This window comes from Hydra vulgaris, chromosome 12, assembly GCF_038396675.1.
Source record: "Hydra vulgaris chromosome 12, alternate assembly HydraT2T_AEP".
NCBI lineage: Eukaryota > Metazoa > Cnidaria > Hydrozoa > Anthoathecata > Hydridae > Hydra > Hydra vulgaris.
In genome coordinates, this window is record NC_088931.1 from 12,530,930 (window position 1) to 12,548,116 (window position 17,187).

The 17,187-nt window shown below is 27.6% G+C and overlaps 1 protein-coding gene across 5 annotated transcripts in view; it reads left to right on the plus strand.

Annotated features, from left to right (window-relative positions):
* Positions 1-8,818, plus strand: part of LOC100209044 (cysteine and glycine-rich protein 2) — an 87,782-nt gene extending 78,964 nt beyond the window's left edge. For 2 of the 5 annotated variants that reach the window (XM_065812209.1, XM_065812210.1), the window contains exons 2-4: positions 5,235-5,259; positions 5,399-5,555; positions 8,577-8,818. In XM_065812209.1, coding sequence (XP_065668281.1) covers positions 5,251-5,259; positions 5,399-5,555; positions 8,577-8,689 — 279 coding nt within the window. In that variant the 5' untranslated portion in view covers positions 5,235-5,250 and the 3' untranslated portion in view covers positions 8,690-8,818. Of the gene's footprint in view, positions 1-579; positions 724-2,466; positions 3,553-3,626; positions 5,260-5,398; positions 5,556-8,576 lie in introns of those variants that run through there. The other 3 variants (XM_065812211.1, XM_065812208.1, XM_065812212.1) reach the window with 3 other exon arrangements.
* The last annotated feature ends 8,369 nt before the right edge of the window (positions 8,819-17,187 follow it).

Below are 17,187 nucleotides of genomic sequence, written 5' to 3' on the forward strand. Positions count from 1 at the left end.
AATTTATTGTAAAAGCTGCTACGGGAGACATTACGGACCGACTGGATACGGATATGGTGGTGGAGCGGGCGCATTAACCAACACTGGAAAATAGACCCTTTTTTCTAAACTTGTAGATAATTTTTAAAATAAAGCTCTTTTTTAAAAAAAAGTTTTGTATTTTTAGTCGTTGTTATTTTATTTGCAAAACTTGCAAAATTGAATTCTACTTGTTGAATTTCTACACTATATGTTGCAGCTCTCCCCTTATAATAGAGCTAATAATAGTAGAGCTCACAATGGTATTTAATATAACTTTATAAAAAAATAAAAATATATTACTTTTTATTGGCTACTTACTTTATATAGGAACCTCTATTTAAAGATAATCCTAATATATAAAAATTTTTTTGTTATAACTTGACTATAATAATGCAAAGCAATTATTATGATTATTTTTCCATTCTTTAAAGATTGATGTAAACCATCGTCCTTTGCAAAAAAAATATTTTTGCAAGTAGTTTAGGCGCATAACAACTTTATCACGTGGTAAAGCTTCCATAGGAGAGCTTTTTTAAAAAAATAATTTATTTAAAACATTTTTAAATATACCTCAATGTTGGAGTATAGTAAATTAGGGCTTGGCGTTAATTACATTAGACCACTGAAGTTAACTTTTTAAGCGACGTCGTATTCCATCCAATATTTTGTAAGGGACTGACGTACACCAGAAACTTTTTTCAAGTAAGTTTTTCCTCATAATTCTCTTTAAAACTTTTTTTTGTTTTGTTGTGAAAGTGTTTTTTAATTACACTAAGCAATAAGTTTCCGTTGCGAATTTAAATAAAGCTATTAACTGCACTGTTATATTTAGATATTAGAATTAAGGATTTTAATTTTTATATATGGAGTTTGTCTTTTTTTAAATGTTATTTTTACATTTAAGAAACCAAAAACTTCCAGCAGCTCTTTATTTGGGGGAAAAAATAGATTGCTTTCTGAAACATTTTAAAAAAATATTAACTAATAAATATTGTTATGACAATAGAGAAGTTGGTGGTTATCATACTCAAGGCTTTTTCTTTTAGATACCTTATCAGTTTTTCAAATATAGATTTTATTAATTAAAATAACTATTATTAATGAAATTACATTCACTTTATATACAAACAGTTTAAAATACAAATAATGTTATTTTTATGAGATAGAGTAAAAAATATCTTTGAATTAAAACCATTTTTATTGTAACCTAATTAGTTCAAAAGTTATGTTAAAAATTATGCATGGTAAAGTGTTACAGGCATTCTTTTTGGTAGTTTCGGGGGGAGAAATGGTAGATTACTGTAAAATGTTTAAAATTTTCAACAATTATTTCAGGGGCAGATCCAGCATTTTTTAATGATTGAGATAGGTAACTTCCAGACATGGAACAAAACTCCAAACATTTATAAATTTATACTTTGTAATAATTGGAGCCACAACTGCCCAGAATGTGAGAGCAACAAGTTGATAAAATGTTTTATGTGCTATTTTTTTTTTTACATAAATAACATTATTACAACATGTGCTATTCTTTAATAAATTTATATTTATCACTAAGTTTTAAATTTCATGTCGTAATCTTGGAGCGTTCAAAAGTTATGACCTTATAAAATTTGTAACCCCCCTAATTGTAAGGGGCTTAAACTTTATTCAGTCATAATTTTGGACGCTAAGAGATTATTGTATGAAATTTAAAATTTATAGATGAATATAAATTTATTGAATAATAGTAGATAAAATATTTATCAACTTTTTGCTCTCACCTTTAAGGCAGTTGTGGCAAAAATTTTAGGGCTTTATTATTCCCAGACTTCAATCATCCCAATTATATATATATATATATATTGATATTTGAGGCTGTTTTGTATTATAATAATAAAACAAAACTCATAGTCGTAAAAGAGTGCTCAATATGTCTATATATATATATATGTATATGTATATATATATATATATATATATATATATATATATATATATATATATATATATATATATATACATACATATATTAGGGTTTGTCAAAAAAAAAAAAAAAGTCATAATTGAACATATCATGGTTCCTTTTATTGTGAATTTAGGTGTTAGTAAAACCCCTGGAAAATTTCAGACTCATGAGTACACTGCTAAGCCTTGCACTTAAGGATTGAAAGTCAATTTTTTTTATAAAATATGGCGCCGGGGTGATCAGGGGCCTGAAAGAAAATTTCAAAAACTTTTGCAAAAATACCATTTTAAACCATGTATTTAGGTGTTAGTAAGACCCATAAAAAATTTCAGACTCATAGGGACACTGCTAAGCCCTCTACTTTGGACTTAAGACCAACGTATCAAAAACTACTTTTCCTCAAAACAGTTTTTTATATATAACAGCAATGTGTACTGCTTATGATGGTTGTATTTAGTATGCTTATCATTTTTTATAATTTGCTATTTTTAGCGTGAAGTGTTAAAAAATGTCGAAAAGAGAAGTGTTTCTTGTAGGAAGAAAATGTGTTAGCTAATACTAAACTTCCAACTAATAGAAGTGTTTTAAAGTATTACCATTACAGGCTTCTCATAAAGCACAAGCAAAATTCAAACGTCTCATCCAGTGGTGTGAGTTCTTGTTCCCTAGATGATAAATTTCAAGCAAGCTGCACAAAAGAAACTGGATGCCTAAACGAAAAGTATTTTGTAAATTCCTAGAGAAAAAAAAGCAGAGGTTATGATTTTATACCTCTTTTTATTCCAAAAAGAATTGGGAAGGACATAGGAATTACTTTGTCATAGTTTGGAATCTCTTCAACTGCAGCAGTAGCAACACTGGCTACTATCATAAGTAATGGTGGAGGTAGTATTGACGACTTCTCAATATCACAGAGCAGTTTGCAGAGGCAGAAAAAGCAAAAAGTTAATGAAAATGCTCAAAAAATCAAAAATGAGTTTATAAATCTTGCTAAAAATGTCTTACTTTACATTTTGATTCAAAAATAATGTCTGAAAGTACAGGTCAAGGCAGAAAAAAAATTGGGAGTAGCTGTTATTATTACAACCTATTGGCATTGTTCCTGTTGACAAAGGTAAAGCAAGCACACAAGTAAAAGCAATTCAGGAAATCCTTGAAGAATAGGAATTGTTTGATATGGTTGAATTTTCTATCATTTGATACAACTGCCACAAACACTGGATGGTTAAATGGTGTTTGTACACAACTAGAGAAGTGCAGGGGAAAAGCTATGGGATGGTTAGCTTGCAGGCATCATATGTATGAGCTTTACATCAAGGTATCAAGCATAATTTATTTTTATTGATATCTTATGCAAGAGCGAAATTAAAATTTAAAAATATTAAAATCAAGACTCGTCAAGTTTATTTTAAATTTTTTAGCATTTTTGCAATTCTATTACTGAAAGGACAAGAACATTAGGTCCAATTGAGCCACTGTTTGAGAAATTGAAATAGAGTTGGAATGAAATATTGAAGAAGGGCGTATGTTACACAGATCTTAAGAGATTTAAAGAAGAGCCAGGGACTTTTTTGTCAATCAAGGTAATTGGTACATGATTTTTTTGTTTTATATTTAAGATATTAGTATAAAACTAAATCTTTAAATTATATTCCAGGCTTCTGAAGCTCTGTCATTTCTCCAAACTAGCCTTGATGATCATTTCTTTCTTCGAGGAGATTATAAATACCTTGTTCAACTCAGCATTGTTTGGCTTGGGGGATCAGTAACCAACTTCAAGTTCCATATTCCAATGGCTTGTCATCATGCCCGGTTTATGGCTAAAGCTATTTATTATTTAACACTTGACCTTCTACTTCAACAAATTCCAACCCTTGCACCTGATTTGGTAACTGCTATGGAAGCAGTTGTTATTAAACTAATGGGTGAGTTCATTTCAGTATTCTATACAACCCTATAAAGCCATCTTGGCCAGAACTGCTCCATCTCAAGACCTACAAGTCATTGATGATATGATTACATAGATAGAAACCTAATTCTGCTAAGACATGCTTCAATTCAATGCAGAATTATTTGTGGTACCTAATTCTCATTAATGAGGACTTATCGGAAGATGTTCAACAAGCTGTTGCTCTTCAGCTTTACAAAACTCCCAGGCCAGAGATAGCATATTCATACAAATTAGGTAAAGCAATGCCACAGATTGTTGTAAATGGTCATACTAAACTTCTTTCTGAACTTGTTGGAACATAGAGTTGGTTTTATATGATAAATTGAAACTCAAAATGCTTGAAATAGAATGGATTAAAATAAATCCTTCAAATTGGGAACTCTTTCCTGGATTTCTGAAATACAAAGAATTTGTACTATCTCTCCATGTGGTTAATGATTGTGCGAAAAGAGGAATTAAACTTGCCCAGAATTTTTCAGAGTCTTTTTGGCATGAAAGTGACAAGCAGGCAAATCTTTTAGCTGTTGCAAGCCATAGACAAAAATTCAAAAAAACAAAGATTAAATCTTGTTTTAAAGATATTAAATAGTAGCATAATGGTTTAATCTTTTTACTACCAAAGATATATTTAAAAAAAATGTGATACTTTGAACTTAATTAAATATATTTTCTGTAAGATATAAGAAATATCTGCTAACTAATGCTGAGTAATTTGTATGTCATGATTAAAAAACCGTTTTGAGGAAAATCAGTTTTTGGTTCGTGGGTTTTCTGTAAGTCCAAAGTGGAGGGTATAGCAGTGTTCCTATGAGTCTGAAATTGTGCACGGGTCTTACTTACACCTAAATACATGATTTAAAATAGCATGGTATTTTTGCAAAAGTTTTCAAACCTTTCTTTCAGGCCCCTGATCACCCTGGCATCTTATTTTATAAAAAAAGCGACTTTCAATCCTAAAGTGCAAGGCGTAGCAGTGTACCTATAAGTCTGAAATTTTCCAGAGGTTTTACTATTACCTAAGTTCACAATAAAATAAACCATGGTATGTTCGATTATAATTTTTACTTTTTTTGATGGACCCTAATATGTGTGTGTGTGTGTGTGTGTGTGTGTGTGTGTGTGTGTGTGTGTGTGTGTGTGTGTGTGTGTGTTTGTGTGCACTTTGCACTTTTAAAATTAAATATTTATTATTAAATATATTAAACACTAACTTAAAAAAAAACAGTTTGTTGTGTTATAATTAAGTGCAATAGATGTTATTATATCTTATTATTTTTAATTAAAATTATAAGAATTTTCTATCCTTCTTTTTAGGTAACTAAAAGAAAAAATGCCTCAGGTTTGTTTATATGTTTGTGTTTGCAGTGTGTTTGTTTTTATAAAAACTTGAAATTTTTATTTAAAAAGCTTTTTATTTGAAAAGCTTTTATATATATATATATAAATATGAATGTATATATATTTATATATATATATAGTGGGGTGGCGGAAAAAATTGCGGTCGATGTGGTAAATCAGTATATTCAAATGAAGAAATTATTGCAGCCGGAGGATCATGGCATAAACGTGGATGCTTTACTTGTAAGGATTGCAATAAATCTTTAGATTCAAATACAGTTGCAGAGAAAAAGTCAGGTAAATTTTGTTTTGTTTCTAAAAAGTCTCAAACTTCATAGTCTTAGTGTTTAGCGGGGTTTAAATTTTTAACGTTAATTTAAAAATTGCAGTTTTTAAAAAAAACAAAGTAATAGTTTATGTTCCTAATTATAATTCATCTTCATTCACTTGTTAATAAACATTCTGTATAGAAAAACTAGCTTTCCTGTTTTTTCATCTTACATTTGCAGTTTACATCCTGTTTTTTCAGCTTATATAACTTTGCACAAATGAGAGATTTTTTCTTTATTTCTACACTTGTAGTCGATGTGTTTATATTTCTGCCCTAATAACTTTTTACCAATCTTTTGATAGAAAAAATTTGTAAAGTTTCAAACTATAATAAGTAAAATATATTTGTAAGATCAAAACCAGTATTTCAATTTTTTCTAAACACAGCTTTTCATATTAAATTTTCAGCTATGAATAAAATTTACAAGTTTATAAAACCTTTTAATGTTGACCTTCCTAAAAAAGTTTTAAAAGGGAGCAATTTAGGTTAATATAACAGAAAGAGAAAAAAATATATTAACAGTCATATGGTAGAACCTAATTCGCATGTAAAACAAAAAAAGGAAACAACAACAACAAAAAAATATTTATTTTCCTTTACAATTGTGCAATAAAGTAATAATAATAATAAATCCTAATGAAATATCATTATTAAGAATAAATATAAATAATTGATTGAGTAACCTGATCAAAAGAGTGACACCTGACAAAAATAGTAATAATAATATAATTGTTAAAAAATAAAAATTTAATATTGTTAATAATAACATGTTATGTTTAAAAGGTTTTAAAAAAAAACTTTTATTTTTTAAAAGATTTTTAAAATGTCTATAGATCATGTTTCAAGCATTTTAGTTGATGTATAACGAGATCAGAGAAAATTTTAGCAGAAACAAAAGAAAACATGAAAATCTTTAATTTATGTAAGAATAAAGCAACAACAACAGCAACAACAATAGTATTTATAAGCATAATAATAATATTATTATTAGTAAAAAAAATAATAAAAATAAATATATTTTTTAAAAAGTGATATTAATAAAAAAAAAATTAACATAATTGTTTTTTTAATTTGTTTCAAATTAAGAAATGAAGATAAATTCTTTTCACGTAGTCGCTTTTCAAACTCATTCACAATGCATACAAAACTCATGCTCTATTCACAGATGCACCGATATACAATAGAATGCTTCTCATACCTCGTAAAAATTATGAGATATTTCAGTTAGATATTATACTACCATATATAATAAAAATAATGAATAAATAATTAACTTTATTTATATTTTTATTAAAAACAGGAACATGACATGTTCCTGTTTTTGCAGACATGTTTTTGTTTTTGATAAGTTCTCATTATTTTTAACATTAGGAAATAACTTTTAAAAGTTTTGTTTTTAAATATTTTGTGAAAATGTTGATCAAATTTAACTGAACCAATACCTGTTTATCGTGTGTGGATATGTAAATTTATTCTTAATCTTAGGATGTTAGTTTTTCCATCGCATCTATTACATGATATAAAATAAACAAGGTTTTTATAATTACTTGAAATAATTGATGTTCCAAACTTTTCTGATGTGGTGAAATGGTTGACAAACTGAATTTACATACTAAATAACTTACAATGTTTTGATGTTTATTTTGAAACCTCGCATTCATTCTTTATGAAGCCTGGTTCCCTATTCAAACTTGATGTATAAATGTTTCTCCAAATATTTTTTGTTTAGCACTGTAATAACACAATAAAGGTGTTTTCAAAAACTGATTTCAATTTATTGTCTAAAACTGATAATTTCACAATCCCGTGTGAACTATTCATCAAACCTTCAAAATTAATATTTGCAAAATTTGTATTTACAAAATGTATTATATTGTTTTCTTATCTTTTCCGGGGTGCTGGTCCCTGTAGTCTAGCTAAAAAAAAGTGCCATCAACGATTTTCACTGGGTAATTTTATCAAACTAAATAATGTTGAAGTCTGATTTCCTTGTTGTGGGGTAAGAAACAAAATAAGTAATTAGATGTGAAAATTTAGATTGTCCTTCTATATAATTATGTCCTTCTATATAATTAATATTGGTGTGTGACGACTTTAAAAAACAATTTTACTCCTTAAATATATCCTACTACTAAATAAGTCTAAGGTGGTGTCATTTTTGTTCCCATAACTGTATCAATTAATCAATTAAAAACTTATTGAATATAAAACTATTGTTCTTTAAATTGAAATATAAATATATTTATATATTAATTTAAAAATTTAAATTTAACTAAATTAGAATGAAATAGATATTAAAAATTCAATTAAATTAGAATGAGATAGATATTAAATTTAACTAAATTTTTAACATTGTTTGAGTTTAATAACCATATTAAACTCAAACAATGTTAAATAAAGGTTATGTAAAGTATAGTGATCAAAAATAAAAATAAAAACCAACAATGGTTTTTATAATTGAATTCTATTTTTTTAGGATTTTAAATTTAAAATCCTAGTAAGTTCAGTTTTCTAATTATTAAAAGCTGGAATAAGGTATCTAAAGATAAAAACCCACCAAATTGCTTCACTCTGTTCTTTACAAGTTCATATTCTTTTGTAACTTTTCAACTGTTGAATCTTTTGCATCTTTTTGAATCTTTTTCTCTAGACCTATTTGCTCCTTGTGAGACTAATTCAAGTTAGGCTGTTTTATCCTCGGACCTTAGTGTTGATGGCAATTATGTTTTGATTTGCAAAGACTCCAAGCATGTGATGTGCTTGGTCTGGGCTTGGACTTATCTATTTTTAATTATTTATTGTCGTGAAATCAGGTTTGAATCCTCTGAATATTCTTTTATGGTCTTTGCTTAGCACCTTTTCACTCTATTTCATTCTTTCACTCTATATCATTCTATTAATCTATCATTTTATTTCACTCTTTTAACTTTTTTTTTTTTTTGTAATCCGTCATGAGAATGACATGTTTTTTGTTTAATTTTTTTTAGAGGATGGTGGTATTGGAGAAATATATTGTAAAAGTTGCTACGGCAGAAGTTACGGACCAAAAGGATATGGGTATGGTGGTGGTGCTGGTGCGTTGACTAACACTGGAAAATAGATTTTGACTTTTTTTTACCTTGATATATATTTTTTAATACATGACCATTTTACTTCGTATTTAGTTTCAAAATTAGATCCAGTATGCAATTTTCCTTGTCATATTTTTGAAATAAAACAAAATATGCAATGCTCTGTGTTTTATTTTATCCGTAATGTAATGCTTTTTTACTACTTTTTAAACATAATGTAAATCTCAATAATTTTATTGACAGCGAAGCTATTTGCCTTTTATTAATCCTTCGTCATCCCCTAAAGGTCGTTAAGCCATGAAACTTTGGATTTTTTCATGTTATCACTTAAGCGTATAGCGTATGTTATGTTGTGAAAATAATATTTTTATTAATTAAAATAAATCAAAATTTTTTGATAAGCGGCGCAGTGTTAAGCTTACGGTCAAGCATACGCTGGTAATTTTGCGAGCTCTTGTATTAGCTGGTAATTTCGAGCTAGCTAAGTTATACGCTTTTTGACGATCAATCTTGGAACTAATTTAAGTTGATTATTCGTTTAAAAAAAAAGCCATGAGGATTTTATCCAGTTCAAACTGAACACAAATTAAAGAATTAAGACGTTTTCCAAAGGAAAAGTTTTTAAAACATCTTAGTTACTCGAGAAATCCTAAATATTTACACAAAATACGCAGTATTATCTACTATTTTATATTCATTCAACTAATTTAAGACTCGATAACATCTAACGTTTTAAAGCGATTTCATTTTTCGTCAAAAACGAGCCGAATTAATTTTTTTTTTTTTAATTAGTCGTTACGATACTACGCATTTTCAATATTATTTACGTTTTGTAAATATATTAGAAAATTATATATTATATAATTTTCTATATTAGAAAATTATTAAAAGACGTGATCGTGTATTTGAAATGTGCTTATAAGACACGACATACGTATACACGTATGTAAATATATATTTATCCGACGCTTTTTTTAAATGTTGCGTTTTTTAAAAACAAAGGTAAGTATTCCATAACAATGAACGAAAAATCAGTTCATAAAATACAGTTTTGTTTGATGTTATGAAAATAACATCTATCAAAATTTGAGGGCAATCACGCTGTGTCGTTGTTTTATTAAAGGATACATCTAAATGATTATTTTTTTTTGAGATTTAAATTTTTATACACCAAAAGTTTTGTTTGCTCTTCACAATAATACAAAATACATTTTTTCATAAATATCTCAGACGGAGAATGGAAATTTTTTAAAACGATGCTGTGCTCGTCAATCAAATAATTTGACAATCAAAACAAACTTTAAACAAAGCTTAGCTTAATTTTTATAAGATTCAGAGTGATAAGATATAGCATTTTAAGTGTTTACTTACTTACTGTTATATATATATATATATATATATATATATATATATATATATATATATATATATATATATATATATATATATATATATATACATATATATATATATATATATATATATATATATATATATATATATATATATATATATATATATATATATATATATATATATATATATATATATATATATGTATATATATATATATACATATATACAACTTTATACATATGTATACTACACATATTTATTATACCTAAAGGAAAGTAAAGTATGCTGAAATGCTCATTCGCTTTGACAGTATGTTAAAATAATAGATTTCGAAATGAAGCGGCTATGATGGTGTTCTATGACGTCACGATGTAAACATTACTATTCCGACGCCATCTTGTAGGTGAAACTAACGCATTAGCTTAAGGAGCTTTAACGCAAGTCCAATTACTATTATCTGTTAATGTGGTTCCTATAGAAAAAGATTGTTAAAAAGTTTATTATTTTGATTAAATTTATATAGAATGTAATTCTCTTTCTCATGATGTAATTAATTTTTTTTTGTTTAAACTAAAACTCAATATTAAATAACTTGTTTTCTAAACACTGCCAAAGAAGTTAATTAACCTTAGCAACTAAGTAAATTGCAAATAATATAATCTGAAACATTCTCAAACTTAATAAATAACCAAAAAAATAAATACAACCATTTGTGTTAACATTTTAAAAACGTTATGTTATGTATTCTAAGGCATTTTATTAAATTTTTGTTTTGAATTAATTTACATGACTCATAGTACAGTAAACATAGTTTGGTTGTTTAAGTATGCTCAATAAAGTATTAAATGGTTTTAGTATTTTTAATTGCTCTGTATATAAATAATATGCTGATGTTTATTCTATTGTAGTATCTAAAAGTGTTTAATATTTTTTAACAATAATGCAATACAAGCAAGCAAAACCACAAACTTAGAAGAATGTGTCATTTTAGAGGCAATCAACACTCATGCAAAAAACGTACAAAAAGTTACAGAAGTTCCAAATGATTACGATTTTACTATAAACTAAAATACTAAAAACTTAAAATTGTTGAGAATTTATGTTAACCTTTAGCTGACATTCCAGAATGTTTTCCATAAAACATAGACTTTATATTTACAATTCCACTCCTCACATGGTTGCTGTTCATAAGTTTTACTTTAAAGTTAAAAGTTGTGTGTTTAAAATATAGCTGCTCTTTACATCAAATTCTGCAGCGAAAAAAGTAGACGCATTTGTTTAAAGTTCGATATGAAGGTCTTCAATAAATAGGAAGTAGAAGATATGAAGCAAATCAAAAAATTTATGAAATAAGTTGTAACATTTCAAGGACTTTTACGTAGAGTAAAAGTATATTGTATGTTGATCTTGTGCCACCAAATAAACATTTCTAAAATCATATGAAGCTGTTGCAGTATTATTTATGGCTTGTCCTGCTTAAAGAAATTAAAAAAATTGGAAAAAAGACTATTCATCATTGAATAGAGTTGTAAAACCTTATTACAGTAATAAAATGGTATTAATGTATTGTCAGAGCACCGCAAATCATGTAAAATTGTGGAATCCGGATAAAAATATTGATTATCATTTAAAAAATTGATTTTACTTCATGGATTAGTTAGCAAAGTCTACATTACAATGTTTACCCAGGTTTTCAATTTTACTACATGGATTAATTTGCAACACTGAAGTTAGCTTGTGTAGTTTTGTCTTATTGAATTCTATGATGCTTCTTAAGCTATTTTTGATGTCTGAAAACAAAAACAGCTCAAGCAAAGTTTTTACTCAAAGTTTAGAATGATGGAAAATCCTAAAAGCAGTCAAAAAAGGGTTAGTTGATTTAAGTCAGCCAAAAAAGAAGATTCTTTCATATTAAAAAGAGTTTAAGTTTTTGTGGCTTATTAGTTATTTATGCTTTTATTTTTGTGTTTTCTCAAAGCAAAGTTTTTCAATGAGTACACCTTGAAAATATGCTCAAATTTACACAGCATTTAAAAATATATTAGCAAATTTACACAAAAATATTAGCAAATTTACACAGCATTTAAAAATATATATATAATCTACTTTTTTTAGTATTGTTTAATTGTGTACAATATAATTTCATTATTAATGAAAAAAAATCTGTTTTAAAAACTCAACAAAAGTGTAGTTTTTTTCTTTCCATAGGAACCATTACAATGATAATAAGCCTATAAGATATCGAGGTGGGAGCAGGTAAACCCCAAAAACTTAAAATTAGAAGTAAATGTCCATGAAATCCTCCACAAAAATGGATCTTCTGCAAGTCGTCTAATTTTTTCCAAATCCAAAATATTATATATTTTTTTATTTCAACAATAGGTGTTTCACTGTATATATTGTTGTCAAAATGGAGGAATATGCTCAAACATTACAGGGTGCTGCTGCAATTCGGTATGTTGCAAAATTACAGCTTGTTAGTGGGGTAGACCCTTATAAATTGAAATTTAGCGAATGGGACACAAATCCTAAATCACTTCTTTCCGTGGAGTATCCAGACATTGTAAACTATTGCGTCTACACAAAAAGTGCTTATACAATGAATGAATTAAAATCTTATAAATCTCTAGATGCATACTACCAGTTCGTCAGCGGTTGGGTTTTTGATTTGGCAAGCTATGTTGTGAATAACCGTGTCATTGTTAAAGCCAAGGTAGAAATTAGCAACATCAACAATTTAAGTATACACGTATACATATATGCTTACAATTATATATATATATATATATATATATATATATATATATATATATATATATATATATATATATATATATATAATATATATATATGTATATATATATATATATATATATATATATATATATATATATATATATATATATATATATATATATATATATATATATATGTATATATATATATCATTCATTGTTCAGGTGAGACACTCTCAAAGTATCAGCCGGCCACCACTACAACCTTGGATTATTGCTGAAAAGAGTGGAAACATTTTAGCTGCACACTGCAACTGTATGGCAGGTTTAGCTGAAACATGTACTCATGTCAGTGCCACGCTCTTTGCAATAGATGCTTCTGTGCGCTTAGAGAAAAGCCGAACTGTTACTGAAGAAGCAGCATACTGGATGCTACCATCAAATGTGAAGAAAGTAACATATTCTAGGCTAAAAGACATTGATTTTACATCGGCAACAACGATGAAAAAGAATCTTGATAATAAGTTATCTCAGACACCTATTAGACAATATTATTTACTGCCTCTTCCGTTTGTAGAACCTCCCAACACTACGGAAATGAACAATCTTTTTCAAAAATTACATGGCACTGGCGCTAAACCAAGTATACTGTCAATAGTACCTAACTTTGTTGAATCTTACGTTCCTAGGTTATTATCTTCCTTGTACCCCTGGGTTTCTGTAGAACTACGGAAAGACCGAGGCACATCAGCAACACTTGAGGATATAGATGAGTTGTGTACTTAAATTCTAACTAGTAACACGCTGCTTGCAACTGGGGAAGCGTGTCAACTTGTAGAAGAGCAGACTAGAAGTCAAGCTGCAAGCCACATGTGGTTTAGATTCCGTGCAGGCAGAATAACTTCTTCAAATATGAAGAAAGCATGCATTACTTCGCCCTTAAAACCATCAATAAGCACTGTAAAATCTATATGCTATCCTTCATTACTTAAGTTTAAAACAGCGGCTACAGACTAGGGGTGTCAGCACGAATCAGGAGCTCTAGATTGCTATACTAACTTAATCAAAGACAAGCATACTGAATTAAAAATTTCTAAAAGTAGCCTACATATCGACCACAACAACTCATATTTAGGAGCAACTCCAGATTCATTAGTATCTTGTAATTGCTGTGGCAAAGGAGTATTAGAAATAAAATGCCCATTTTGTCTTCGAGATATAGATATTGAGGGTTGCGTAGACAAAAGGTCATCACTGGAGAATGTTTATGGCAAACTGCATTTGAAAAAATCTCATGCACATTATCACCAGGTTCAAACACAAATGTTTGTGTGCAAAGTAAAGTTTTGCGATTACTTTGTTTGGACCAAAGCAAGTTCTCACTTGGAAAGAATATAAGCTATGGAAAGACATTTTGCCACGGTCTGCTCTACTTGAGCAACCGTTGACAAAACAAGTACTTGGCATAGTTTTGCTAACAAGGATAAAATAATTTATAGTTTCTATAAAAAAAAAAAAAAATGTTTTTACACATGTTTTAAAACAATCTTTTTTAAATGTATAATGAAAATAAATAAAAAATATTCTATAATTAAAAAATCTTTTAATTTAAACTTTTATTTCACCTATCAAATTCGAATTAGAGAAGTTGTATTTTATATAGTACACAATTCTAAAAGAAGTTGTCATGTATATTATTTTAAACGTGCTAGTCCAGCATTTTTTGTCATTTTGAGCATATTTTTAAGGTGTATTTGAAAATTGATTTCTTAAAAATCCATATAACTTAAAACGTTCAGAATCATGTTTGTTTATAGTATCAACAAAAGGTTATGTTGTTAAGTCATTATTGAGATTAATTATTAAGTTCCAGTTGTTTGCATTCATCGTTGAATTCAATGAAATCATTAAAAATCTGCACATGTCCAACACACTTTACTCTCAGTGGTATATAGAATTGTACATAAGGCCCACAACTAACAACATCTTTAAATAAAAAAGAGTCACCTCTTCTGAGAAAATCATTGCACGTTTATTAATGAAATAAAAAAGATCTTCTAAACATTATTGTTTGAATGGATACATATATTCCTTGAAAATGTTTTATTACTTACAGATTTACTATAGATTTACTAATAGAAGTCATTGATATGTTGCAACTTATTTCAAAAAAATTTTTAATTTGATTTGTGCCTTTTCCTACATAATATACATAGTTTATAATAAAATTATAATCATTTGGATCCTTTGCAACTTGTTTACGTTTTTTGCACGAGTGTTGATTGCCTCTAAAATGACACATTCTTCTAAGTTTGTGGTTTTGCTTGTTGCCAATTATTATTGTTACTAATTACTATTAAATACTTTTAACATACTACAGCTATTAAATAAGTAATTTATATACATAGCATTTTAAAATAATAATACAATTTAAACTTATTTAACATGCTTAAACAACCAAAATGTTTTCGCTGTTTCTGAGTTATGCTAGTTACTAATTGATAAATATATATATATATATATATATATATATATATATATATATATATATATATATATATATATATATATATATATATATATATATATATATATATATATAAAAGAATTGTATGTGTTATAATACTTAACAGAAGATCTTAAAAATGTAAAACACAAATAATTTAGTCTATTTTTGAATGGTTTGAAGTACTTTATGTTCAGTTTACTTAATTGCACATTACTTAAAACACACTTTTGAAAACAAGTTATTTAATAGAGTTTTATTTTAAGCAAAAGATTTTTTTATTTATTTTCTTATTGTTTAAAAAACAATGTATAATTTAACTTAATTTTTTAATAATTGTTATTGTGTTACCAGTCTACAATGACGTAAATAAATAACTAGATCTAACTTCGGGACTTTTATAAAATAAAAGTTAAGCCGATTTATTTGTTTACTATTTTAATTAGCCATTATTATATCGGGCAGAAAACAGTAAATATCATATAATGTAGAGGGTAAATCCGTGACATTATTTTTTTTGCCTTGCTAAAGTATTTATTTAATTCAATTGTTTTCATCACAAAATGGTAAATTCTTGTGCTGCATATGGATGTTCTAATAGATATATAAAAGGCGGCACGAAATCCTTTCATAAATTTCCTCTTCAAAATTCTGAATGTAAAAGATGTAAAAGATTGTTGCTTTGAAACGTGAAAATTTTCTTCCATCCAAACACACCTGTATCTGCAGCGACCATTTTTTAGAATCAGACTACAATTATTGTATCCCAGACAAAAAAAAGTCTTGATCATCATCAAAAGCCTATTTTAAAATGTAATGCTGTGCCATCAGTTTTTATATTTTCTACAAATATTCAAAAGACAAAAAGGAAACTCCCATCAATACGAACATCAGTAAATTCATTATCTAATTTGATCCTTTATCGAAAAAAACCAAGTTTGATGTTTACCCTGCTATAGACAAACCCAAAGAAATTAATTCAACACATAATGATCAGCCAGAAAGCACTATTGAAAAAAATGACCACACCAGTCAATCACAATCTATAAGATCTTTATCACCAGCAAAAAAAAAATTAAAAATAAAAGTGAAGGCTTTACAACAAAATTAAGAAGAAAAGAAAATCTAAAAATTATTTGACTACTGATGCTGCCACTGTTTTAAGCAAAAAATTTTCTGGACTTTCATATGAAATCATTAAGAACCAATTTTCCAATCAAAATGTTAAACCAAAAGGTCACAGATACAACGATGAAGTGAAAAAATTTGCAAATTAGCAAACAAACTTTCAAGAAAACATAATGAATTTCTCAAAATGAATGTCAAAATAGCTGGCCGAACCCTTAGCAGCTCTGTTGCTGATGCAATTGAATTTTTAATGGTATCACAGCATCCATCTTTCTTAGGAGCAAATAGTACAATCCGTTTTATAATAGTTATTGATAAATTATTTGACATGCTCAATTCCAGAAATCCAAATGGTAAACACTTTAAGAAACCTCTATATCTTAATAATCAGCTTTATTGGAAAGATTTTTTAAACAATACGATTACTTATCTGAGCAAGTTGACTGATATTATTAGCATTCCATTGCTTTTACATCAAAGAAAGACATTTGTTTTAGGTTTAATTGTAGATGCTAAAAGCACTCTAAAATTATCCACCGATCTGTTAACGTTTCATGAGAAACCATTTAAGTATGTTCTAACCTACAAATATTCCCAAGATCATCTTGAATTACTATTTGCTTGCATTCGTGGAAAAAATGGTTACAACAACAATCCTGATGTAGTGCAGTTAAAGTCATTGTTAAAACGAATTCTTCTGCGAAACTCCATAGTTGGATCGAGTCATGCTAACTGCCTGATGTTTGAGCCATATTCTAATGGCTATATTTTTTCTCTTAGTTGGAAAAAAAGGTTGTGTTCT